This window comes from Saccopteryx bilineata, chromosome 2, assembly GCF_036850765.1.
Source record: "Saccopteryx bilineata isolate mSacBil1 chromosome 2, mSacBil1_pri_phased_curated, whole genome shotgun sequence".
Lineage (NCBI taxonomy): Eukaryota > Metazoa > Chordata > Mammalia > Chiroptera > Emballonuridae > Saccopteryx > Saccopteryx bilineata.
The window spans coordinates 309462125-309489757 of record NC_089491.1 but is presented as its reverse complement, the minus strand read 5'-3'; the positions used below and the strand labels follow the sequence as shown (position 1 = coordinate 309489757).

Below are 27633 nucleotides of genomic sequence, written 5' to 3'. Positions count from 1 at the left end.
TATAAATGGTAATTAAAATTATTTGTGCAAAGGTGTCTGCTAATTCTTTTTTTTTTTAATAATAAATTTTTATTAATGGTAATGGGATGACATTAATAAATCAGGGTACATATATTCAAAGAAAACATGTCTAGGTTATTTTGTCATTAAATTATGTTGCAAACCCCTCGCCCAAAGTCAGATTGTCTTCCGCCACCCTCTATCTAGTTCTCTGTGCCCCTCCCCCTCCCCCTAACTCTCTCCCTCCCTCCCTCCCATGTCCTCCCTCCCCCCCCACCCTTGGTAACCACCACACCCTTGTCCATGTCTCTTAGTCTCATTTTTATGTTCCACCAATGTATGGAATCATGTAGTTCTTGTTTTTTTCTGATTTACTTATTTCACTCCTTATAATGTTATCAACATCCCACCATTTTGCTGTAAATGATCTGATGTCATCATTTCTTATGGCTGAGTAGTATTCCATAGTGTATATGTGCCACATCTTCTTTATCCAGTCTTCTATTGAAGGGCTTTTTGGTTGTTTCCATGTCTTGGCCACTGTGAACAGTGCTGCAATGAACATGGGGCTACATGTGTCTTCACGTATCAATGTTTCTGAGGTTTTGGGGTATATACCCAGTAGAGGGATTGCTGGGTCATAAGGTAGTTCTATTTGCAGTTTTTTGAGGAACCACCATACTTTGCTCCATAATGGTTGTACTACTTTACAGTCCCACCAACAGTGAATGAGGGTTCCTTTTTCTCCACAGCCTCTCCAACATTTGCTATTACCCGTCTTGTTGATAATAGCTAATCTAACAGGAGTGAGGTGGTATCTCATTGTAGTTTTGATTTGCATTTCTCTAATAACTAATGAAGCTGAGCATCTTTTCATATATCTGTTGGCCATTTGTATCTCTTCCTGGGAGAAGTGTCTGTTCATGTCCTCTTCCCATTTTTTAATTGGATTGTTTGTTTGTTTGTTGTTGAGTTTTATGAGTTCTTTGTAAATTTTGGATATTAGGCCCTTATCTGAGCTGTTGTTTGAAAATATCATTTCCCATTTAGTTGGCTGTCTGTTTATTTTGATATCAGTTTCTCTTGCTGAGCAAAAACTTTTAATTCTGATGTAGTCCCATTCATTTATCTTTGCCTTCACTTCTCTTGCCATTGGAGTCAAGTTCATAAAATGTTCTTTAAAACCCAGGTCCATGATTTTAGTACCTATGTCTTCTTCTATGTACTTTATTGTTTCAGGTCTTATATTTAGGTCTTTGATCCATTTGAATTAATTTTAGTACACGGGGACAGGCTGTAGTCGAGTTTCATTCTTTTGCATGTGGCTTTCCAGTTTTCCCAACACCATTTGTTGAAGAGGCTTTCTTTTCTCCATTGTGTGTTGTTGGCCCCTTTATCAAAGATTATTTGACCATATATATGTGGTTTTATTTCTGGGCTTTCTATTCTGTTCCATTGGTCTGAGTGTCTATTTTTCTGCCAATACCATGCTGTTTTGATTATTGTGACCCTATAATATAGTTTAAAGTCAGGTATTGTAATGCCCCCAGCTTCATTCTTTTTCCTTAGGATTGTTTTGGCTATTCTGGGTTTTTTATACTTCCATATAAATCTGATGATTTTTTGTTCCATTTCTTTAAAAAATCTCATAGGGATTTTGATGGGAATTGCATTAAATTTGTATATTGCTTTGGGTAATATGGCCATTTTGATTATATTTATTCTTCCTATCCAAGAACAAGGAATATTTTTCCATCTCATTGTATCTTTTTCGATTTCCCTTAACAATGCTTTGTAATTTTCATTATATAGTTCCTTTACATTCTTTGTTATGTTTATTCCTAGGTATTTTATTTTTTTTTGTTGCAATCGTGAAGGGGATTATTTTTTTGAGTTCGTTTTCTAATATTTCATTGTTGGCATAAAGAAAGGCTATGGACTTTTGTATGTTAATTTTGTATCCTGCGACCTTACTGTATTGGTTTATTGTTTCTAATAATCTTTTTGTGGAGTCCTTCGGGTTTTCGATGTATAGGATCATATCATCAGCAAAAAGTGATAGCTTTACTTCTTCTTTTCCGATATGGATGCCTTTTATTTCTTTGTCTTGTCTGATTGCTCTGGCCAGAACTTCTAGCACCACGTTAAATAAGAGTGGAGAGAGTGGACAACCCTGTCTTGTTCCTGATTTAAGGTAGAAAGTCCTCAGTTTTATGCCATTTAATAGGATGTTGGCTGATGGTTTATCATATATGGCCTTTATCATGTTGAGATATTTTCCTTCTATACCCATTTTGTTGAGAGTCTTAAACATAAAATTGTGTTGTATTTTATCAAAAGCCTTTTCTGCATCTATTGATAAGATCATGTGGTTTTTGTTCTTTGTTTTGTTGATATGGTGTATTACGTTAACCGTTTTGCGTATGTTGAACCATCCTTGAGATTCTGGGATGAATCCCACTTGATCATGATGTATTATTTTTTTAATATGTTGTTGTATTTGGTTTGCCAGTATTTTGTTTAGTATTTTAGCATCTGTATTCATTAGAGATATTGGTCTGTAGTTTTCTTTCTTTGTGCCATCCTTGCCAGGTTTTGGTATGAGGGTTATGTTGGCCTCATAGAATGTGTTTGGAAGTATTGCTTCTTCTTCAATTTTTTGGAAGACTTTGAGTAGAATAGGAACCAAGTCTCCTTTGAATGTTTGATAGAATTCATTAGTATAACCGTCTGGGCCTGGACTTTTATTTTTGGGGAGGTTTTTAATAGTTTTTTCTATTTCCTCCCTGCTGATTGGTCTGTTTAGGTTTTCTGCTTCTTCATGACTCAGTCTAGGAAGGTTGTATTGTTCTAGAATTTATCCATTTCTTCTAGATTATTGTATTGGGTGGCATATAATTTTTCATAGTATTCTACAATAATTCTTTGTATATCTATGATGTCTGTGGTGATCTCTCCTCTTTCATTTTGGATTTTATTTATTTGAGTCCTGTGCCTTTTTTCCTTGGTGAGTCTTGCCAAGGCTTTGTCAATTTTGTTGATCTTTTCAAAGAACCAGCTCCTTGTTTTATTGATTTTTTCTATAGTTTTTCTGTTCTCTATTTCATTTATTTCTGCTCTGATTTTTATTATCTCCTTTCTTCGGCTGGTTTTGGGTTGTCTTTGTTCTTCTTTTTCTAGTTCCTTAAGGTGTGAAGTTAAGTGGTTTACTTCGGCTCTCTCTTGTTTGTTCATATAGGCCTGAAGTGATATGAGCTTTCCTCTTATTACTGCTTTTGCTGCATCCCAGAGATTCTGATATGTCGTATTTTCATTTTCATTTGTCTGTATATATTTTTTGATCTCTGCACTTATTTCTTCTTTGACCCATTCATTTTTTAGAAGTATGTTGTTTAGTTTCCACATTTTTGTGGGTTTTCCCCCCTCTTTTTTGCAGTTGAATTCTAGTTTCAAGGCTTTATGATCAGAAAATATGCTTGGTACAATTTCAATTTTTCTAAATTTGCTGATATTGTCTTTGTGGCCCAACATATGGTCAATTCTTGAGAATGTTCCATGTACACTAGAGAAAAATGTATACTCTGTCGCTTTGCGATGAAATGTCCTGTAGATGTCTATCATATCCAGGTGTTCTAGTATTTCGTTTAAGGCCACTATGTCTTTGTTGATTCTCTGTTTGGATGACCGATCTAGAGCCGTCAGCGGTGTATTGAGGTCTCCAAGTATGATTGTATTTTTGTTAGTTTTTGTTTTAAGGTCAATAAGTAGCTGTCTTATATATTTTGGTGCTCCTTGGTTTGGTGCATATATATTAAGGATTGTTATGTCTTCTTGATTCAACTTCCCCTTAATCATTATGAAATGACCATTTTTGTCTCTGAGTACTTTTTCTGTCTTGTAGTCAGCATTATTACATATGAGAATTGCTACACCTGCCTTTTTTTGGGTGTTGTTTGCTTGGAGTATTGTTTTCCAACCTTTCACTTTGAATTTGTTTTTATCCTTGTTGCTTAGATGTGTTTCTTGTAGGCAGCATATAGTTGGATTTTCTTTTTTAAACCATTCTGCTACTCTGTGTCTTTTTATTGGTAAGTTTAATCCATTTACATTTAGTGTAATTATTGACACTTGTGGGTTCCCTACTGCCATTTTATAAATTGCTTTCTGTTAGTTTTGTATCTAGTTTGATTCTTCTCTTTTGTTTTTCTATCATTTGTTTTTGTTTGTTTGTGTTCCATACTTCTTTCCTCTGTTGCTACCTTTTTTAAGTCCAGTGTTTTTGTGGTGGTTTTTTCAAGGGTGGTTACCATTAAGTAATGAAAAGGGTACCTACCATATTCATTGTAGTACCCTATCTTATAAGTATTTCTGCACTTCATCGTCCTTTGCTACTGTTAATCTCCATCTTCTCCCCCCTTTTTTTCCTTTGTTGTCACAGTTTAAGTTTGGTTTTATTGTGTTCTTGGTGGAGCTGTTACTTGTGGTGTTGTTTTCTTTTGTTCTTTGAATCTGGTTGGAAAACCCCCTTTAGTATTTCCTGGAGTGGGGGCTTTCTGCTGATAAATTCTCTCATCTTTTCTGTATTTGTGAATGTTTTTATATCTCCTTCATACTTGAAGGATAGCTTTGATGGGTATAGTATTCTTGGCTGAAAGTTCCTCTCTTTCAGGGCTTTAAATATTGGGGTCCACTCTCTTCTAGCTTGTAGAGTTTCTGCTGGGAAATCTGATGATAATCTAATAGGCCTTCCTTTATATGTTGTACTCTTCTTTTCCCTGGCTGCCTTGAGAATTTTTTCTTTGTCATTGGTTTGTGTCATCTTTATTATGATGTGCCTTGGAGTGGGTTTGTTGGGGTTAAGAAAACTCGGTGTTCTGTTTGCTTCTTGAATTTGAGGCTTTAGTTCCTTCCACAGGCTTGGGAAGTTCTCGTCTATTATTTGTTTGAATATATTCTCCATTCCATTTTCTTTCTCTTCTCCCTCTGATATACCTATTATTCTTATGTTATTCTTTCTGATGGAGTCAGACAATTCCTGTAGGGCTTTCTCATTTTTTATTATTTTTGAGTCTCTTTCTTCTTCTCTCTGTTGTGCCTCAAGTTGTTTGTCTTCTATTTCACTAATCCTATCTTCAATCTGGGCTGTTCTGTTAGCTAAGCTTGTTACCTCGTTTTTCAGCTCATGAATTGAGTTTTTCATTTCTGTTTGATTTGTTTTTATAGTTTCAATTTCCTTGGTAATATATTCTTTGTGTTCATTGAGTTGTTTTCTGATCTCCCTATATTGCCTTTCTGTGTTTTCTTGTATATCTCTGAGTATTTTTAAGATTTCTATTTTAAATTCTCTGTCATTTAGCTCCAAGGCTTCCAATATGTTAAGTCTTTTCTCCATAGATTTTTCCACATCTATTTGTGTTACCTCTCTTTCTTTTGTATCCATAATATTCGATTTCCTCTTTCTTATCGGCATCTGAGGGTGATCTTGTTGATAGCACTAATTAGAATTAATAATGAGTAAAAAGTAAAAAAAAAAAAAAAAAAAAAAAAGGTAGAACATCCCACAAAAAAAAACAGTAATAATTTATTATTTCCCCCTTTTTTCTTTCTTCTCTTTCCTTCCTCTTTCCTCCTCAGGGAAATATCGTGCCTATAATGGAGGGCATGATTTGGGGTGAAGAGTTCAAGGGGCAAAAAAAGGGAGTAGCGACCTACTAAATGCAAAAAAAAAAAAAAAAAAAAAAAAGGGAAGAAAATCTTAGACAAGCATAAGATGATTTGCTTGTAAGTGATGGTCAACTAAGAGAAATAATGAGAGGGATAAGAGGGAACCAGAAAAAAGGAACAAAAAAGAATAATAAAGAAGAAAAAAAATAAAAATAATAAGTAAAAATCTGTTGTATTAAGTGGAGCGAAGATTAAATACAATGGAGACCTTGGGTTGGGAGGACCCAAAATGCCACAAAAATAAATAAACAAGAAAAAAAATAAAAACAAAAACAAAAAAGAGAAATAAAGCCAAAAAAAGCCTTGCGTCCCAAATTAACTAATTTGTTCGTGATTGAGGATTATATGGGAGGAAAGTAAAATGAGAAAAGAAAAAATGAATAGAAAGGAAAAAATAAGAAAAAGAGAAAAACGAAGGAAGAAATAAAATAGGAAGAGAAAAAAACAAAATAAAGCAAGACAAAAAAAAAAACAAAAGAGGGGAGAGTGAGAGTTAAGTGTTTTGGAGTATAACCTTAAAGGAGGGTGAGGATGAAGAAGAGAAATAAAGTGCAACACTCATGGGTAGTATAGTTCAAGAAAGGGGAAGCATAATATGGGCAGAGAATAGAAGGACCGAGGTGGAGGAAATAAAGGCAATAAGATAGAAGAAACAAACAACAACAACAACAACAAAAAATTAGTGGATCAAGTTGTAAAGTCTGTGGGTTTTTCTTGATTTTGAGAGGTTAACTTCTTCCTTTTTCTTTTCTCTCCCTCTTCCTGGTCGGTGACTCTGTACCCCAGGCTCTGCCCCTGTGTCACACTTAGGTAGGGATTGCAGTTGATGGGATTCTATGGCAATGTCATATAATTGGCTTTAGTCTTGTTGGTAGTCAAGGCTTGTTGGCGTTTGCAGGGTCCAACGATGAGAGAGTTTGCTTTCCTGGATTCTCTCTCCTAGTCCCCCCTTTCTGAATTAGCAGCCTGGTGATCCAGCTATAAGGCTGCAACTGCTTCTGCCTGGGGAGTAAGAGGCTCAAAGAGCTGGGAAATCCCCACTCTATCCCCACTCAGTGCAAGGCTTTGGGAAAGGCTCTGACAGTCAGGGCCTCCAGTGTAATCAGGCGGGGGTGGGAGTCAATTGTTGTCAAGGTGACTGTTCAGCGCCTATCATTTAGTTGGACCTCTCAACCCAGGCTTTCCACACTTTGTAGCCTGTTTTTGCAGGGAAGAAGAGGCACTAGTCTCTGCTTGCGACTAGTATAGTATAGATCTTATTATCTGCCAAGTCCTTCTTGTTAGCGTTTATCCCTGAATATGGAGGCTCTATCAATCAGAAGTTGCCCCCGCCCCTTTAGCGAGAGGCACTAAAAAATATCACGCCTCTTGTCTTGGATCGCTGAACTGAGAGAGATCTTATCAATTAGAACCGAGGGTGCGCAGATTTCATGGGTTAAGCTAATTTCAGTGATTGGGTCGCAGCTGTGCTTCCGAAGGTATTTTAGGCTGCCTGCGCGCGCCCCTCCCCCAATGCTTGATTGTTAGCTTGAATGGCTGGGTGAGGTGCCCCGCCCACGGAGAGAATCTCCCAAGCCTCTCCCGCTTGCCCTGCCGCTGGTAGCTGGGTCGCACCAGGCACAGGATAATGGAGCACCCTGGGTGTGCGGGCCAGTAGGGCGCTCTGGGCGCATGGAATGCCCAAGGCACGCGCGCGAATGGGGTGCTCTGGGCACCGGTGGCTGGCGATTCTCACTCGCAGTGTGCGGGCCGCTGGGAACGTTAGCGGTGCCCAACCGGACCGGGCGCGCGCACGGCTGCTCGCGGCGGCTCGCGGCGGCGGTTCGCGGCGGCGGCTCGCGGTGGCGGCTCATGGCTCCCAAGTGTGGGCTGACTAACCACAGGCGCACTTCCTCGCGGCTTGAATGAATGTCCCTGCGGTAAATTCCTCCACACCCTCATCTCTCAGATTCAAGTGATAACAGTCCTTTCACTATCAGTTTGTGTGGAACTCCGGAATGCTCCGAGGATAAATTTTTCTGTTTCTAGTTGATAAATTTGTTGTGATTTAGGGGAGAGCTGTCGGACGCGCTGCTCATGGTGCCATTTCTGTGACGTCACTCACCGGTGTCTGCTAATTCAAACTGAATTACCCAGGGCAGGCGACGAGGACACCCCTTTGCTTAGTGCCCCACGGGGTTTCCGTCTTCTACTTGCTTAATTGGTGGATAATTCTCAATTAGTGGAACTACAATGTTTTCGTACTTGCAACATTGAGAAAATCCTTTCTTGCCACAGTCAAATCGATTAGTTTCTAACTTGAAGTTTAAGGACTGACAGTGTTCACATTTAATATTCATGTCACCAGAGGAATGCTCAAAAATTAAAGTTTCTCCATTTGAAACTGTTTTAATCCTTTCTGCATTTCAGTCAGCATTACTCTGTCATTTTTTTTTTGCATTTCTCTCCTGCCTTTGTTCAAGGGACTCATTTTGTCAAGACAGGCTTTTTTGTCTTGCATCTGAGGCAAGCCTTGTTTCTCTATGCTCATCAGTCTCATTTTGCCGAGAAAGACACATTTGTTCTGCAACTGAAGGAAGCCTTGTCTTTCTCTGCTCAGTGGTTTCTTTTTGTCGAGAAAGCCGTTTTTGTGCAGCTTTAGCTCCTTTTCTCTCCTCTTCAGTGCTGTATTTTCTAGGAGGAATTCTTAAAAGAAATTACGTTAAGACGTACTTTTTATGTAAAACAGATGATTGCCAATGCAAACAAATGTTCACCTTCCCCCTGACTCGCTCAATTTGTGTTCAGCCTTAAATTGTTTCAAAAGCAGATGACTGCCAATGCAAACAAATGTTCAACTTCCCCCAGACCCGCTCAATTTGCATTCAGCCGTGGCAACTTCACCCCATTGGCTAGTACAGTTACGCAAGCAACCAATAAGCTATCGGCGACAGACACTTAAGCCTCATATAATAAAGATTTTGGTTTTTCACTTATTTGTGGCTCAGTTTAGGAAAATTGTATAGTTCTAGGAATTTATTCATTTTATCCAGATTTTTGAATTTGGTGGCATATATTTTTTTTATAATATTCGACTATGATCTTTTGTATATCTATGAAATATGTTGTAATTTCTTCTCTTTCATTATGGATTTTGATTATATGAGTCCTTCCTCTTTTGTCCTTAGTGAGTCTAGCCAGTGTTTTGTCTATTTTATTGAGTTTTTCAAAGAACCAACTCTTTATTATATTAAATTTTTTCTCTTTCTTTTTCTTTTTTTATTAATTTTACTAGGGTGACATCAATAAATCAGGGTACATATGTTCAAAGAAAACATGTCCAGGTTATCTTGTCAATCAATTATGTTGCATACCCATCACTCACAGTCAGATAGTCCTCTGTCATCTTCTGTCTACTTTTCTTTGTGTCCCACCCCCTCCCTCTTTTCCTCTCCCTCAGCCCCCCTCCGTCTACCCCCCCATAACCTTATCAATGTCTCTTAGTCTTGTTTTTATGTCCCACCTATGTATGGAATAATGCAGTTCTTGTTTTTTTCTGATTTACTTATTACACTTTGTATAATGATATCAAGATCCCACCATTTTGTTGTAAATGATCCGATGTCATCATTTCTTATGGCTGAGTAGTATTCCATAGTATATATGTGCCACATATTCTTTATGCAGACTTCTATTAAAGGGCTTTTTGGTTGTTTTCATATCCTGGCCACCGTGAAAAATGCTGCAATGAACATGGGGCTGCATGTATCTTTACGCATCAAGGTTTCTGAGTTTTGGGGGTATATATCTAGTAGAGGGATTGCTGGGTCATAAGGTAGTTCTATTTTCAGTTTTTTGAGAAACCACCATACTTTCTTCCATAGTGGTTCTACTACTTCACATTTGCACCAACAGTAATTGAGGGTTCCTTTTTCTCCACAGCCTCTCCAACATTAGCTATTACCTGTCTAGGTAATAATAGCTAATCTAATAGGTGTGAGGTGGTATTTCATTGCAGTTTTGATTTGCATTTCTCTAATAACTAATGAAGATGAACATCTTTTCATATATCTGTTGGCCATTTGTATTTCTTCCTGGGAGAAGTGTCTGTTTATGTCCTCTTCCCATTTTTTATTGGATTATTTGTTTGTTGTTGAGTTTTATGAGTTCTTTGTATATTTTGGATATTAGACCCTTATCTGAGCTATTGTTTGAAAATATCATTTCTCATTTAGTTGGCTGTCTGTTTATTTTGTTATCAGTTTCTCTTGCTGAGCAAAAACTTCTTAGTCTGATGTAGTCCCATTCATTAATTTTTGCCTTCACTTCTCTTGCCTTTGGAGTCAAATTTATAAAATGCTCTTTAAAACCAAGGTCCATGAGTTGAGTAGTACCTATGCCTTCTTCTATGTACTAAATTCAACAACCTAGAAGAAATGGATAAATTCCTAGAACAATACAATATTCCTAGACTGAGTCAAGAAGAAGCAGAAAGCCTAAACACACCTATTAGTAGAGAAGAAATAGAAAAAATCATTAAAAACCTCCCCAAAAATAAAAGTCCAGGCCCTGAGAGCTATACCAGAGAATTTTTTCAAACATTCAAAGAAGACTTGGTTCCTATTCTACTGAAAGTCTTCCAAAAATTGAAGAAGAAGCAATACTTCCAAACACATTTTATGAGGCCAACATAACCCTCATACCAAAACCAGGCAAGGATGGCACAAAATATTAAACTACAGACCAATATCTCTAATGAATACAGATGCTAAAATACTAAACAAAATACTAGCAAATCGAATACAACAACATATTAAAAAAATAATACATTACGATCAAGTAGGATTCATCCCAGAATCTCAAGGATGGTTCAACATACGTAAAACGTTTAATGTAATACACCATATCAACAGAACAATGAACAAAAACCACATGATCTTATCAATAGACGCAGAAAAGGCTTTTGATAAAATACAACACGATTTTATGTTGACGACTCTCAACAAAATGGGTATAGAAGGAAAATATCTCAACATGATAAAGGCCATATATGATAAACCATCAGCTAACATCATATTAAATGGCACTAACTGAAGGCTTTCCCCCTTAAATCAGGAACAAGACAGGGTTGTCCACTCTCTCCACTCTTATTTCATGTGGTACTAGAGGTTCTAGCCAGAGCAATCAGACAAGACAAAAAAATAAAAGGCATCCATATTGGAAAAGAAGAAGTAAAGGTATCACTTTTTGCAGATGATATGATCCTATACATCGAAAACCCCAAAGAATCCACAAAAAGACTACTAGAAACAATAAGCCAATACAGTAAGGTCGCAGGATACAAAATTAACATACAGAAATCAATAGCCTTTCTATATGCCAACAATGAAACAATTCAGAACGAACTCAAAAGAACAATTCCCTTCATGATTGCAACAAAAAAAATAAAATACTTAGGAATAAACATAACAAAGAATGTAAAAGACTTATATAATGAAAACTATAAACCATTGTTAAGGGAAATCAAAAAAGATATAATGAGATGGAAGAATATACCTTGTTCTTGGTTAGGAAGAATAAATATAATCAAGATGGCCATATTACCCAAAGCAATATACAAATTTAATGCAATTCCCATCAAAATTCCTATGACATTTTTTAAAGAAATAGAGCCAAAAATCATCAGACTTATATGGAACTATAAAAAACCCCGAATAGCCAAAGCAATCCTAAAGAAAAAGAATGAAGCTGGGGGCATTACAATACCTGACTTTAAACTCTATTATAGGGACACGACAATCAAAACAGCATGGTATTGGCAGAAAAATAGATACTCAGACCAATGGAACAGAATAGAAAGTCCAGAAATAAAACCACATATATATAGTCAAATAATTTTTGATAAAGGGGCCAAGAACACACAATGGAGAAAAGAAAGCCTCTTCAAGAAATGGTGCTGGGAAAACTGGAAAGCCATATGCAAAAGAATGAAACTGGACTACAGTTTGTCCCCCTGTACTAAAATTAACTCAAAATGGATCAAAGATCTAAACATAAGACCTGAAACAATTAAGTACATAGAAGAAGGCATAGGTACTACTCAACTCATGGACCTGGGTTTTAAAGAGCATTTTATGAATTTGACTCCACAGGCAAGAGAAGTAAAGGCAAAAATTAATGAATGGGACTACATCAGACTAAGAAGTTTTTGCTCAGCAAGAGAAACTGATAACAAAATAAACAGAAAGCCAACTAAATGGGAAATGATATTTTCACACAACAGCTCAGATAAGGGCTTAATATCCAAAATATACAAAGAACTCATAAAACTCAACAACAAACAAACAAACAATCCAATATAAAAATGGGAAGAGGATATGAACAGACACTTCTCCCAGGAAGAAATACAAATGGCCAACAGATATATGAAAAGATGCTCATCTTCTTTAGCTATTAGAGAAATGCAAATCAAAACTGCAATGAAATACCACCTCACACCTGTTAGATTAGCTATTATTAACAAGACAGGTAATAGCAAATGTTGGAGAGGCTGTGGAGAAAAAGGAACCCTCATACACTGTTGGTGGGAATGTGAAGTGGTACAACCATTATGGAAGAAAGTATGGTGGTTCCTCAAAAAACTGAAAATAGAACTACCTTATGACCCACCAATCCCTTTACTGAGTATATACCCCCAAAACTCAGAAACATTGTACGTAAAGACACATGCAGCCCCATGTTCATTGCAGCATTGTTCACAGTGGCCAGGACATGGAAACAACCAAAAAGCCCATCAATAGATGACTGGATAAAGAAGATTTGGCACATATACACTCTGGAATACTACTCAGCCATAAGAAATGATGACATCAGATCATTTACAGCAAAATGATGGTATCTTGATAACATTATACAAAGTGAAATAAGTAAATCAGAAAAAAACAGGAATGGCATTATTCCATATGTAGGTGGGACATAAAAGTGAAACTAAGAGACACTGATAAGAGTGTGGTGGTTACGGGGGGAGGGGGGGAGAGGGAGAGGGAAAGGGGAGGGGGAGGGGCACAAAGAAAACAAGATAGAAGGTGACAGAGGACAATCTGACTTTGGGTTATGGGTATGCAACATAAGTGAACGACAAGATAACCTGGACTTGTTATCTTTGAATATATGTATCCTGATTTAATGATGTTACCTCATTAAAAATAAAATTATTAAAGGAAGGAAAAAAAAGAATAAAAAATTAAAAAAATAAGAAATAAAAAATTAAATCTAAAAAGTTATTATTTCCCCCCCTTTTTTTCCTCTCTTCTCCTCTCCCCTTCTTCTTGAGAAAAATCTTGTGGTGAACTGTGAACATATTGTGCTAAATAGAACAAAAACTACCTATAATGGATGGCCTGAGTTGTGGAGAAGTGATAAAGGGGCAAAAAAGGCGGTATGGACCAACAAAATGCAAAAAAGAAAAATATTTGTTCAAAAATAAAATGATTTGCTTTTAGGTGATGGTTAACTAAGAGATATGATGAGAGGAATAAGAGGGAAACAAGAAAAAGGGGGGAAATTTAAAAATTATTATTGTATTTATTGGAGCAAGAACTAGATAAAATGGAGAGCCAGGGTTGGGAGCACTGCTAGTGAGTTAAAAAAGCAAAGTAAAAAAATATCCCAAAGTGCAACAAAAGAAAAATCTGAGTCCCAGATAAAGTAATTTGTTTGTGATTGAGGATTGAATGAGAGGAAACATAAAGGAAAAAAGAAGAAACTAATGTAGAAGGAGAAAATAAAGAAAGAGGAAAACACAAAAAGAAGAAAAAAGAAGAAAAGGAGAGAGAGAGTTAAGGGTTGTGGTGTGCAACCCTCATAGAGAGAAAGGAAGAAGAAAGAAAAGATAATGGGAGATGTAACACTTATGGGTAGTGTAGTTCAAGGAGAGGAGAGAGTAAGACCAGCAGAGAATTAAATGACCAAATTGGAAGAGGAAGAAAATAATCAAGACAGGAAGATAAAAGAAACAAACGGACAAATATAATAAAATGGGATAGGTTATAAAGTCTGTGGATTATTCTTGATTTTGAGAGGTTTTCTTCTTACTTTTTCTTTTCTCTCCCTCTTCCTGGTCGGTGACTTTGTACCCCGAGTTCTGCCCCTGTGGCACGCTTAGGTAGAGGTTTGCAGTTGATAAGTCTCTATGGCAATGTCATATATTGGGCTTCAGTCTCATTGGCAGTAGAGGCTCATTAGCATTTGCAGGCTCCGCTAATGAGAGAGTCTGTATTCCCAGAGCCTCTCTCTTAGTCTTTTTTTTCCTGAATTAATAGCCTGATGATCCAGCTATGGGGTTGCTGCTGCCTCTGCCTGGAGAGTAAGAAGCTCAAAAAGCTGGCAAATCCCCACTCTATTCCCTCTCAGTGCAGAGCTCTGGGTAAGGCTCAATCAGTCAGAGCTGCTAGTATAATCAGGCGGGGCTTCGGCCCACAAAAAGACCCTGACTCTGCCCCTCTGTCTGGGAACAGGGGTGCCCACCCCCCAGGGAATTTCTTGCCCACTATCTGAGCTCGCCGACCAGGATATCCGGCCAGCTGCCTCTCACTCCCAGTGAGGTGCCCCACCCTCACAGAATCGTTCCAGTGTAGAAAATTTTACTCCCACTCACTTTCTGCATGCTGCTTTTTGGGGAGCAGGGGCGACCTCAATACTCTGGTTTTGCCCACAGAAAGGCCTCTGGCTCTGCCCCTCTGTCTAGGAACATGGGTGCCCACTCCCATGGGAATCTCTCACCCACTTTCTGTGCTCACTGACCAGAATATCAGGCTGCTGCCTCTTACTCTGGATGAGGTGTCCCGCCTGCATGGAAATGTTTGAGTGTAGGGAATTTCGCTCCCACTCCCTCCTCGTGCACCACTTTTTCAGGGTGCAGGTGTGACCCCGAGATTCCGCTTTCAGCTGACGCAAAGGCCTCTGACTCTGCCCCTCTGTCCGGGAACACGGGTGCCCACTTCTGGGGTGCTTGGAAGAATCTCTCACCCATTATCTGCACTTGTCAACCAGGATATCAGGCCGGCTGCCTCTCACTCCGAGTGAGGTGCCCTGCCCGCATGGAAAAGTTTGAGCGTAGGGAATTTCACTCCCACTCACTCCCCACGCACTGCTTTTCGGGAGTAGGGGTGACCCTGCGGTTTCAGCCCACACAAAGGCCTCTGACTCTGCCCCTCTGTCTGGTAACACGGGAACCCACTCCCAGGGCTCTAGGAGGAATCTCTCACCCACTATCTGTGCGCATCAACCAGGAGATTGAGGTGGATGGCTGTCCCAAGTGCCTTTCTTTGTTTGAATTTGGCATGAGCATTAGCTTGTGTTGACTGGTGCCACAAGCACAGTTTTTCCTCAGCTTAGATTTCCATGCCACAGCCTGGTACGAACGTTTGTGCCGCAGTCTGGTTCTATTCACACCCTATGCCCGTGTTAGTTCCTATACTCTCAGTTCCCAGTGAGAGCAGCCCTTATTTAGGTTAGTGCAGAAGGCGGAGTGTTTCTTCCTCATTTCCTTCAGGGTCGATTATATATTTAGTCAATTTTTTGCTCAATCATACCTTCGCGTTTAGTGTGGAACTTCTGGAGGCTCCAAGGATAGATTTTTCTGTCTCTGGTTGAAGATCTTGTTGAATTTTGGGGGAGATTTATTGGTATTGCTCCTTACAGTGCCATTTCTCTAATGTCATCTGTTATATTAAATTTTTATGATGTTTTTGTTCTCTATTTTATTTTGTTCTCTTTTTACTATTTCTTTCCTTTTACTGACTTTGGGTTGTCTATGTTCTTCTTTTTCTATTTCCTTAAGGTGTGATGTTAGGTTATTTACTTGGAATCTCCTTTGTTTCTTAATATAAGCCTCTAATTATATAAACTTCCCTCTTATTACTGCTTTTGTTGCATCCCAGAAATTTTGATAGGTCGCATTGTCCTTTTCATTAGTCTGTATATATTTTTTGATCTCTGCTTTTATTCCTTCTTTGACCCAATAATTTTTTAGAATTATGTTGTTTAATTTTCACATTTTTGTGAGTTTCTTTACTTCCTTTTAACAGCTGAATTCTAATGCCAAAGACTTGTGATCTGAAATTATGCTTGGTATAATTTCAATCTTTCTGATTTTGTTGATGTTATTTTTATGGCCCAATATATTGTCTCTCCTTGAGAATGTTCCATGCACACTGGAGAAGAGTATATAATTTTACATTTTGGGATGAAATGTCCTATAAATGTCTATTATGTCTATTTTGTCAAGAGTGTCATTTAAGGCTGACATTTCTTTATTATTTTTCTCTTTGAATGACCTATCTAAAGCTGTCAATAATATGTTGAAATCTCCAATTATAATTTTGTTTTTGTCTGCTTCTATTATTAGATCAGTTAGATGTCTTATATTTGGTGGTTCCTGTTTCAGTGCATATATATTAAGTGTTTTATCCTCTTGATACAATGTCCCCTTTATCATTATGAAATGTCCATCCTTGTTTAGGTTGCTTTGTTGTCTTGAAGTCAGCATTGTCAGATATAAATATGGCTACAACTTCTTTTCTTTGGATATTATTTCCTTTAAGAATCATTTTCTAACCTTTTACTTTCAATCTACTTTTGTCCTTGCAGTTTAGATGTGTCTCTTGAAGACAGCATATGGTTGTCTTTTGCTTTTTGATCCAATCTGCTACTCTGTCCCTCTTAATCAGTGAGTGCAGTCCATTTACATTTAGGGTAATTATTAACATTTGAGGATTTTCTATGGCCATTTAATGTTTTGTTTTGTGGTAGCTCTATGTCTTTTTTGGTTATTCTCTACTGTGTTTCTGTCAGTTGTTTTTGTTTGGTGATATTCCATACTTCTTTCCCATTTCTTCTTTTTTAAGCTATGTGTTTTAAGAGTGGTGTTTTTGTTGGTGGTTAGCATTAGGTTAAGGAAAAAAATGGTTATATGTACAAAAGGATTTTATCTTATGACTCAATCCTCTTTTGTTACTGCAGATCTTTATCTTCCCTATTTATCTTATTGCTGCCACAGATTATCCATGTTTTTATTGTGACACTATTGAAGCTTTTACTTATTATTTTGATTTGTTTTGTTTTTAGTGTCTGGTCAAATAATTCTGTTTAGTATTTTTTGCAGTGGGGGTTTTCTGGTGATAAATTCCCTCAGCTTCTGTATCTATAAATATTTTTTATTTCTCCTTCATATCTGAAGGATAACTTTGATGTATATAGTATTCTTGGCTGGTAATTCCTCTCTTTCAATAATTTCAATGTTTGGGTATACTCTCTTCTGGCTTGTACAGTTTCTGCTGAGAAGTCTAATAATTACCTAATGGACTTTCTTTTATATGTTATATTCTTCTTTTTTATAGTTGCCTTGAGGATTCTTTTTTTGTCATTGATTTTTGACAATTCTATTATGATGTGCCTTGGAATTAGGTCTGTTTGGGTTGAGGTAATTTGTCATTCTATTTGCTGCTTGGATTTAAGGTTTTAGTTATTTTCATAGGCTTGAAAATTTTTTATTAATTATTAGTTTGAACAGGTTATCCATTTCCTTCTCTCTCTCTCTCTTATTCTGATATACCCATTACTTTTATATTACCCTTTCAAATGAAGTCAGACAATTCTTGTACAGTTTTCTCAGATTTTTATTTCATGAGTCTCTCTCCTCTTCTCTCTGTAACATCTTTGTTGCCTGTCTTTGATGTTGCTGATTCTTTTACTTGCTTGTTCTATTTAGCTAAATTTGCTAGCTCCATCTTCAATTCATGTATTGAGATCTTCATCTCTCTCTTTAAAGTTTTAATCTCTTTGTTGTGGTATTTCTTTTGTTCATTCATTTTTTGTAGGGTCATTAAGTAACCTATTGGGTTTTCTTTGCTGCTTGACTATTTTCAGAACTCCAAGTTTGAATTCTCTATCTCTTAACTCCAAAGTTTCCATGTGATTGAGATTTTTTTCTGGAGTTTTTCTATTTCCTTTCTGAACTACATCTCTGTCTTGTGTAGTGATAATGTTTAATTTTTTATTCCTTGATGACATTTGAGAATGCTATTGTTATAAATCCTATCAAGAAAAAACTATAAAAATTAAAATACAATAAAAATATAAAAAATTTTGACAAGTATAGAAGAAAAAACATCAGAAAAAATTATCAAAAACAAAAATACCAAAACCAATACACCAAAAAATAAGAATAAATATATAAAAGTTTTAAAAAATGAAATTTAAAAGAGAATTAGTAAATAAAGAATAAGAAAAAAAGTGGAAAATTAAAAAAATGTTAAAGAAAAGAAAGAAAATTTTGGTTTTAAGAGGTTTCTTTCATTAGGTGTCACTGTATTACAAGTTTTAGCTCTATGAAGATCCTGGGCTGTCCTCTACTAAGATGTTAGTGTTGCAATGATGTAGGCAGGGCCAGAGTTACATTGGTGGTTGGGGCATGTTTTGAGAGCTTTACAACATTAGTTTATGGTTTATAGCTCTAGCAGTGGTGAACTCACACTTCTGGGCACTCCTCCTTATGTGTCAACAGACGTGGGGACTGACCAGACACAAAGCATCTCTGTTCTTCAGAAGAGAGAGTGGCTCTGGAGACCTAGCCGTGGGGTTTATCTCTTTCACTTTCTGTACTATGAGGTGAGGGAGATGGAATATGGAAGGCTGGGGAACACATTTTAGTTTTGTCTGTCTCTTCTGAGTGTGAGTTTTAGTCTAGTTGGTGCATGGATCTGTCAGGTATGACTGCAAGGCCAGCTGTGATTTCTGTGCTGTGTTTTTGTTGTTAAATGTTATGAAATTTCAAAAGGAAAGACCAAGAATATCTTTTTTTCTTTTTCTTTTTTTGTATTTTTCTGAAGTAGGAAATGGGGCGGCACTCAGACAGACTCCTGCATGCGCCTGACCGAGATCCACCCAGCATGCCCACCAGGGGGCAATACTCTGCCCATCTGGGGCATTGCTCTGTTGCAACCAGGGCCATTCTAGTGCCTGAGACAGAGGCCATGGAGCCATTCTCAGCACCCAGGCCAACTTTTGCTCCAATGGAGCCTTGGCTGCGGGAGGGAAAGAGAGAGACAGAGAGGAAGGAGAGGGGGAGGGGTGGAGAAGCAGATGGGCGCTTCTCCTGTGTGCCCTGGCCGGGAATCAAACCTGGGACTCCTGCACGCCAGGCTAATGCTCTACCATTGAGCCAACTGACCAGGGCTAAGAATATCTTTCACAATGCCATTACCTTGCTTTTTTTTTTCTGACAGCTCATTCTGACTCTGCCACCTAGTTAGCTACCTAACTATGAGAAAGATGCATAAGTCATTAAAACTTTACTCATCTTTTAAGTGGGAGGTAAAATAATTAATTTTAAAAATATTGAAAAGATGTAATGAGATCAAATGCATAAATGTTTCAGAATACTTTGGGCCTATACTCAGTAAATGATAGTTATTATGTATTATCAATTTTATTTTTTTCCCATCCTACAATTCTGATCCCCTTGTCTCTTCTTATTCTCTATATTTTTTCAAGTATTTAGTGCATCCTCATAGTTCAATTATAATCTCTACTTAATTAACACATCTTTGTTCACAGGTTTGTCCAAATGTAGAACTCCAGTTTTACATTGATTTTGTAGCAATTAAAATTTTCTACTTAAAAGTTTTCTCACATACTCAAAATAATATACTCTTAACTCATTTTATAATTGCTTCCCTTACTATATTTTTGATTTAGCTGTTTCTATATCTGTCAATAGTGGTACCTGAAATTAACTCAAACTTAATGTTATCTTTAATAATCTTTTTAGATAATATTTAAAAAAAGCTCAATGCCTCACATTTGAGACCTCCACAATCCACATTTTCTGACCCTCTTATTCTTTATCTCCATACTTCACTCTATAAGCCCTTTGACTAAAACCAAACATATTTAATATCCTATAAACATTGTTCTTGTATTTTCACTTCTAGACTTTCATTTATCTTCTATTAAACATGCATTACTTGAGTTCCATGTAAGTTCCTGTGCTATTCACTGGTAGTTCAATTATGAATATATAATTCTAATCATCAAATTTCTTATAATATAAACATATAACTAAGTAAATTTAACAACACATGTATGCATTAGAAGCATAGAAGCATGAAAGAAAGACCTCTCAACCAGCCTGGGGATCAGAAAAAAAGTTTCTGTAAGATAGGATAATGTGCTAAAATAGGATAATAGGATTTATAAGAATGTAGGTAAAGTATGTGCACATATTTTGGATGGGAAAAATAAAGGCAGAGTTGAAATTCAGGACAAGGGATAAACAGGGAAAAACACAAAAATAAAAAAACAATGAACCAAACCAGCATTGTGAGAATATAACTAGAATCAGTTTGGCTCTTGAGATTATAGTGTAAGGCAAGGAGTAGAGTGAAAAAGGAAATGAGACCAGAGATATAAGCAAAATTTTAGAAATGTCTTCTATCTTCCTTGTTTTTTCTCTTTTTCTTAGATAAACCAATTCTTGTTAAATGATACTGCAATTTTACTGAAAGATAAAGATAGAAAATGTATATAAATATTTGAGAATAATCAGTAGAGTTAAAATTAAAGAATAAAGTTGATGTTTAACTAGACTGGAACTCAGAAGATCAAGATTCAATTTTTTTTGACTTGTATTGCTTATGTGAACTGGGGCAACCCTCTAGCTTCTCTGAATCTCCCCATCTGCAAAATAAAAATAAGTCTTGTCTACTTTAAATAATTTTATTTATTTATTTATTTTAATTGTGGTGAAACATATAAGAAAATTTACCATCTTAACCATTTTAAGCACACAAATTATTTTTTAAGAATCAAATGAGGTCATGTGTATTTTAAAACTTTAGAAATTATAATTTTTATTTATAGTAGTAGTAGTACATCAGCAGAAGGAATGAAAGGCATAATAAATAAATGAGGAAAAGGCCTGACCTGTGGTGGCGCAGTGGATAAAGTGTCGACCTGGAAATGCTGAGGTCGCCAGTTCGAAACCCTGGGCTTGTCTGGTCAAGGCACATATGGGAGTTGATGCTTCCAGCTCCTCCCCCCCTCTCTCTCTCTGTCTCTCTCTCTCCCTCTCTCTCTCCTCTCTAAAAATGAATAAATAAATAAAAATATTAAAAAAAAAAAAAAAAGATACTTTATATCTAAAAAAAAAAAAAAAAAAAAAAAAAAAAAAAAAATAAATGAGGAAAAGGCTGAGAAGAAGATATTGTTTACTGATTGTGTATTCCAGAAAATCATGGTCCTAATTGAAGTCTATTCCAACACCTATATCTATGGTACTTCCCTAACCCCCACCCAGCTTTACACTCCTTTATGAAAGACAAGATTATTTTACTACCTGGAAGTTTTTGAGACCTAACCCTGGTGAATGTCTAATTAACTATGTGATACTTTTCCCCTAATCTGTCCCTTAGGAGAATGAGACACATCATTTTCCTTTGATACTGCGTCATCTAAAAAGAAACTCTCAGGAAAGAAAATCTTTCATTTTAAATATTCCCTGGAGATTTTTCAGAGGCACTTATATCCTCATTGACAAACTAGCAGAAGGAGGTCAGATTGCTTTGGAGATTCTGGGAGTGTTTTACGGTACTCAAAAGACATAGTAAGTACTAAAACTATTGAAAGGGCATTATCCAATCCAGACTGCTAATCTGCCTTTTACTACTTTACTGTTGCCCAATACTTGCCTTAAATACTAACTTTTCTGGAACCAGATATGCCATAGTGATTCAGGGTAAAATTTTCTTAATATATGGAATAAAACTTCATGGTTGTAGAGCTTAGTTATATGAGTAAATAAATCTAGAAGAAACATTAGGAAAAATATAGTTCAGTAAACAGATGAAGATACTGATATTATCTATGGTCTTCCCAACACTAAAACTTTGTTGAATTTCAAAGAATTCTACATCTGTAAATTGTCACAAAAAATTTAATATTTTTGTTCCAAGACTAAATCTAATTCAAGTTTCTCTTTACTAGACAAGGAATATTTGTAGGCTAAATACCATTTCAATGTTTATTATCTCTCATTCTAAAAAATTTTTAAATGTTTTTTCAGAAGTAAAAATAATGTTTTATTCTACTTTATATAGCCCTTGAATTCATGGCAGTGTTTGACACAGAGCAGCAGATCAATCAGCATATGAATGTTAATTTAATAAATATATGAATGATGAATAATAATTCAGCCTTATTAGTAAGAAAGAAGGTCTCACCCAGAGCAACAAAGTAGCCACTCTGTTTACCCTTTATGGGCCACTTAACACAGAGCTTTTTCATCCATTTTCTCTTAGCCCCCATAGCCTCCTGATTTGTTGACCTCTTTTCCATAATAACTAATTAGCATGTCTATTCTCAGGTACTTAGGCTGAGAAAGACAACAAAGAAACACAAAAAAGTGGCTGGATGGTCACTCTAGTCAGAGAATTCCAGGCTCTGTCTTTCTTCTAAGTTCTATTGCTCATTCTTTTTGAAAGCCCATCTTTCCTATGTTTCCTCCTCCATTTTCTGGCTCCAGAGTTCCTTTACCATTGGCCTGAATTCAATGCAAATCTGCATGGCCACAACCACCAGCCTTACACTATAAAACAATATTAATCTGTCACAGGTAGAAATAAAAGAAATAAAATATGCAAAATACTTAGTCTCATGACCATTACATGGGAACTCTTCAATAACATGTCCTTCATGGTTCCTTCTGAGGAGCTTCCAGTTTAATTGAGGGAGATTATGCTTATTTATATACAGCTATTCAAAATGTAAGAAGGATGTGTTAGAAATCATGAAAGAGGAATATATAAAGCACTCAAAGGTCAGAGGAAAGAATGTTTACTTCTGGCACTAAGGATCAATGAGACTTTCAATTGGTAAAACATTGTTCTAATATACCAAGGTGGTATGTTTTTCCTTAGAGCACATATAAGATTCAACCAGTGAATACATAAGTATGTGGAGCAACAAACTGATGCTTCCTTCTCTCTCTTTCCCCCTTATCCTCTTTCTCCAACATCAATACAAATTTTGTTTAATTTAATAAATACCAGACAAAGAAGACAAAGAGTATCAGGATAAGATCTTTGGGCTTTGCTGTTAAATGTATATTTTTAAAAATAGGGACAGTAAAAGTCATGCTTAGGAATGTTCATCCATAGAATAACTTGTTGGAGGTAAGATGACCCCTAAAAAAGATGTTAAAATAGTCAAGGTAAGAAGTAATGCATCCTAGTATAACTTTAATTAGCATTGTAAAATTTTTTTAATGTTTTTTTTTTCCCCAACAAGTAAAAATTGTTCTAATTTGTATTGTAGCTATTATTTGTGACACTTCCTTCCCAAGATAGCCATAGTTACATAGAAGTATTTTTTTAAACCCAGAATTATTTCCTTTCTGTGTGTCTAAAGTGTGACCTTTTTAGTAAGGGAGGAGTTATATTTTTGTCCAGATTTCAATGGCCGCTATTTAGGTTCAAAATTATTCTAGAGAGATGCTTTGTCTGCACAACTATCACTATCAACCACTGAGAGAAGAGGAGAAGGTGGAATTATAGAGAAAAAAAAGAGAGTGAAAGAAATAATATTTCTTAACATCTGGACATTTATTAGCTAATGAACAACAGAAATGTTACAATGAAATCAACAAAAAAAGGCAGAGACAGAAAGATGAATATATTAGCCAGTGTCAGATTAGATATCAGGGCTAGATGAGAGGGTAAGAGTATCATGAAGGATTATTGCTGACAGTAACTTTATATTTAAAAAAAAATGACTTTTCTAAAAAAAAAGAGGAGAGAATAGCTGGAAGAAAGATACACATTTTAAAACTAAACAGGAGGACAGAGAGTGAGGAGAAAACTAAAACATAAGTGACTGAACCTCCAGAAAATATTTCCAGAGAATTAAATTTATGTGTCAGGTTTGTTTGTTTGTTTTGCATCAATTAAACATGTTTAAAAAAGATTTGTTAAGGAGTTCAAAAACAAATATTTTAGCTTTTTCTATCTTAGAGGTACAGGTACAGCCGAGTGATATTTTTAACTGGCTTGTTTAGGGTCCCAGAGTCAGCTTAAGAAATTGATTCCTGGAGAAGAAAGCAATTTTCAATGAATAATCACCATTTCAATTTTAGGTATTTCTTTGTCTCCTTCCTACTTTTCACAAGTGACACAGTTTATGGCTGCTGGGAATCAGACGATGGTCACTGAGTTTATCTTCTCTCTGTTCTTGCATCTGCATGAAGCTGGCATATTATTCTTTATTCCATTGATTATCATCTATGGATTTATCATAACTGGGAACCTAATGATATTTATTGTTATCCAGCTGGACAATGTCCTACACACCCCCATGTATTTCTTCATCAGTGTCCTCTCCTTCCTGGAAATCTGGTATACGACAACCACCATCCCCAAAATGCTCTCCAACCTAGTCAGTGAGCAGAAGACAATATCTCTGGCGGGCTGCCTCATGCAGATGTACTTCTTCCATTCCCTTGGTATCACTGAAGGATGTGTCCTGACAGTGATGGCCATTGACAGGTACATAGCTATCTGCAGTCCTCTTCATTACCCAACTATCATGACTTCCAAACTTTGTATTCAACTGACAGCTGGATCCTGCATCTGTGGCTTTCTCCTTGTACTCCCTGAGATTGTGTGGATTGCTACCCTGCCTTTCTGTGGCTCCAATGAGATCCAGCAGATTTTCTGTGACTTCACACCTGTACTGAGCCTGGCCTGCACAGATACATCATTGATGATCATTGTGGATGCCATGCATGCAGTGAATATCCTGGCTTCTATTCTGGTCATTGCCCTATCATACATCCAGATTATTGTGGTGATTCTGAAGGTACCTTCAGCTGAGGGTCGTCGCAAGGCCTTTTCCACTTGTGCTGCCCATCTTGTTGTGTTTTTGCTGTTTTTTGGCAGTGTAGCTGTTATGTATTTGCGATTCTCAGCCACCTACTCTGTGTTTTGTGACACAGTAATTGCTGTCACTTTTGTTATTCTGGCTCCCTTCCTCAACCCCATTATCTATAGCTTCAGAAACAAAGACATGAAAGATTCTATTAGGAGGCTTTTCTGCTATCCCCAGAGAGCTGGTAGGGTTGGAACATAGATCTAGATGCTAGAGAGTCTGAAAATTTTTCTGAAAGTTTGTCATTTCACTGTTTCTTGTCTTGTTAATTATTATATTCTCTTTCTATTGCCAGAGTTATTTGTTCTATTATTATAAATAAGAATGAAAAACAGCTATATCCATATCATTGGTAGTGATTGCATAGCCTGTTTGCATCAATTCCTTTACCATGTGTATTATAGCTGAAGCATTGTATGTGGTTCTCCTGCTTTTGTAGCACAAGCTAGCCTCTTTCTTACCCTCTCCCAGCTGGGCTTCTGGGTTTTTTTTTAGTGGTTCAATATGCTGGTCTATAAATTCAATTCAATTGTCATCCTATACACAGTGTGTTATAGAATTTTAGGCCCAATGGTATGATAAAATTAATAACAATAACAGCCTACTATGTTTTCTAACAATTAACTATTTTAAAGTTTCACATATACAAATTCTCTTGAAATTCAAAATATTCTAATGTAATTAGGTCACACATCACCTTTATTTAATGTTGAAACTAAAGCTCAGAGAACTTTAACAACATGTCAAGGCCATATAGGTAAGTAGTAACAGAGCTGGGATGTAACTTGAGGTTTCTACATCTTTCTCTGTCTCCCACAATTACATACTTTTTCCCAAGAAATGAAATTAAACAAACTTCTTTTTCACAAAAGTTTTCATGAAACATTACACATCTTTGATGAGTGACAGCAGTCATTGTCAAAAGTCACTCTTTCCACTGTGAATTTTCTAATCCTCAGGTGATTGTGGGATCATAGAAAGATTATTGGATTTGGGGGTTGAAGGACCAGATTTTATATTTCCTGCTACTAAGTTGTATAATTTCCTGGTTTGTAAAATTATGTGGTTTGATACATCAGTGATTCTCCAAACTGATTACTCATCAGAATTCATGATTTAGAAAATATGAAATTATAACTTATGCATTTCTAAAAAGCCCCGAAGAAAATTTTAATAATGGGTCATATTTGGTAAAAGTTGAATTAGAACATCACCAAAATAAATTCTAGCCCTAGGGGTTTTAGAGATTTGTAAGAGCTAAGATTTTTGAACAGTGTCTTAGTTTATGATAAGAACCTTAACTGTGTGTCTCATTTATTGTCACAAGAGTCTTTTAAAATAAATATTAACCCCTTGTTAATAAGAGAAACATAAAACAAAAAGTTTTAAAAACTAATCCAAGTATGTAGTGATAATTATTAAAAATCCAGGGCAGAATCTCAATAGTATCTGCTCCCAGGGCCAGGTCCCTTATACATCATGATCTTGTGCCCATTTTATATAGCTTTCACCTACACCAATTACCAGAACCAAAAAAGAATTATAAAGAAATATACTGTATAGGGAATAACGTGATGACTAGTTATTATACAGAAAGTAGTAAAATGGCTTAATATTTTAGATTTATTATGTTTTATTTAAATATTAAATTTAATGCAGTTAACTGATAAATAAGAGAGCATACATAAATTTCAGATAAATATTTACATAGCATTTGAACTGTTGTTTGTGTTGTGTGCCCATCACCCAAAGTCAAATTTTCTGTCACCTTTTATTAGTCCCACATTAAGGTGGTTCCTCGTCTATAGTCGGGATTAGATTCCAGAACCCCCCCCCCATAGGCAAAAATTCACAAAGTAGCAACCTTATATTTATTTTATTATTTATATATATTTTAAGGCTTTATTTCAATTTGATGTTCTTTTAATATGTTTTTTTTGTTTGGTTGGTTGTTTTCTTTTTTTTGTTTGTATTTTTCTGAAGCTAGAAATGGGGAGAGACAGACAGACTCCTGCATGTGCCCGACCGGGATCCACCCGGCACGCCCATTAGGGGGCGACGCTCTGCCCACCAGGGGGCGATGCTCTGCTTCTCCGGGGCGTTGCTCTGTTGTGACCAGAGCCACTCTAGTGCCTGGGGCAGAGGCCAAGGAGCCATCCCCAGCACCCGGGCCACCTTTGCTCCAATGGAGCCTCAGCTGTGGGAGGGGAAGAGAGAGACAGAGAGGAAGGAGAGGGGGAGGGGTGGAGAAGCAGATGGGTGCTTCTCCTGTGGGCCCCGGGCCAGGAATCAAACCTGGGACTTCTACACGTCAGGCTGACACTCTACCACTGAGCCAACCGGCCAGGGCCCTTTTAATATGTTTTAATTAATATCACTGGAGAACAAAATTTTTGTTGCATCCACAAAACACTTGTTTTTACTTAATTTGAGTGTGCTGATCTCAAATCTAACATTAGTTTTTCTCTGTAAGCTACAGGTTTTTTTGTAATTCAAGATTTTAGGTTTTCATCTTATTTTAAAATTTTCAACATTTAGTTTAACATAATGAAGTAGAATTTCTTCTTGGGCATCATCTCTGTGAAAATATAATAATTTATATAATGCAGTAAATACACTAATACTCCAAAAGATATGATTGCAACAGAATTTGTCTACAATTTCTAAATAGAACATATTAAAACACTTATTTTAGTCATAAAATTTGTGAAAAACTTACTTAAATTCTATTCAGGCAAACATTTGTGTTTGTAGCTCTTGCATTTGTGTACTTGTTGAGGACAATCTTGTTTGATGTTCCATCAGTAGTCTGTTCATCACTAACAGCTCCAAGATTTTTCAGGAAACTAATGGTGACTGTTCAGAAAGTGAATCTTAATGCTCACATTACATCCAATGTTGCAGAAAACCAACAGCATTCTTTGAACCAGAAGTTCATAGTTGTTTGCT

General features: G+C 36.4%; 1 protein-coding gene across 1 annotated transcript; it reads left to right on the top strand.

The window, feature by feature from the left end:
• Positions 1 to 21359: 21359 nt before the first annotated feature.
• On the top strand, positions 21360 to 24940 carry LOC136323347 (olfactory receptor 6K6-like). The gene is made up of 2 exons (XM_066255177.1): positions 21360 to 21367; positions 23894 to 24940. The coding sequence occupies exon 2, from the start codon at positions 23938 to 23940 to the stop codon at positions 24883 to 24885; it is 948 nt and encodes a 315-aa protein (XP_066111274.1). The 5' UTR covers positions 21360 to 21367; positions 23894 to 23937; the 3' UTR covers positions 24886 to 24940.
• The last annotated feature ends 2693 nt before the right edge of the window (positions 24941 to 27633 follow it).

Excerpts from the sequence above, each read along its gene's own strand:
- LOC136323347 (XM_066255177.1), top strand. The coding sequence starts at position 23,938 with ATGGCTGCTGGGAATCAGACGATGGTCACTGAGTTTATCTTCTCTCTG.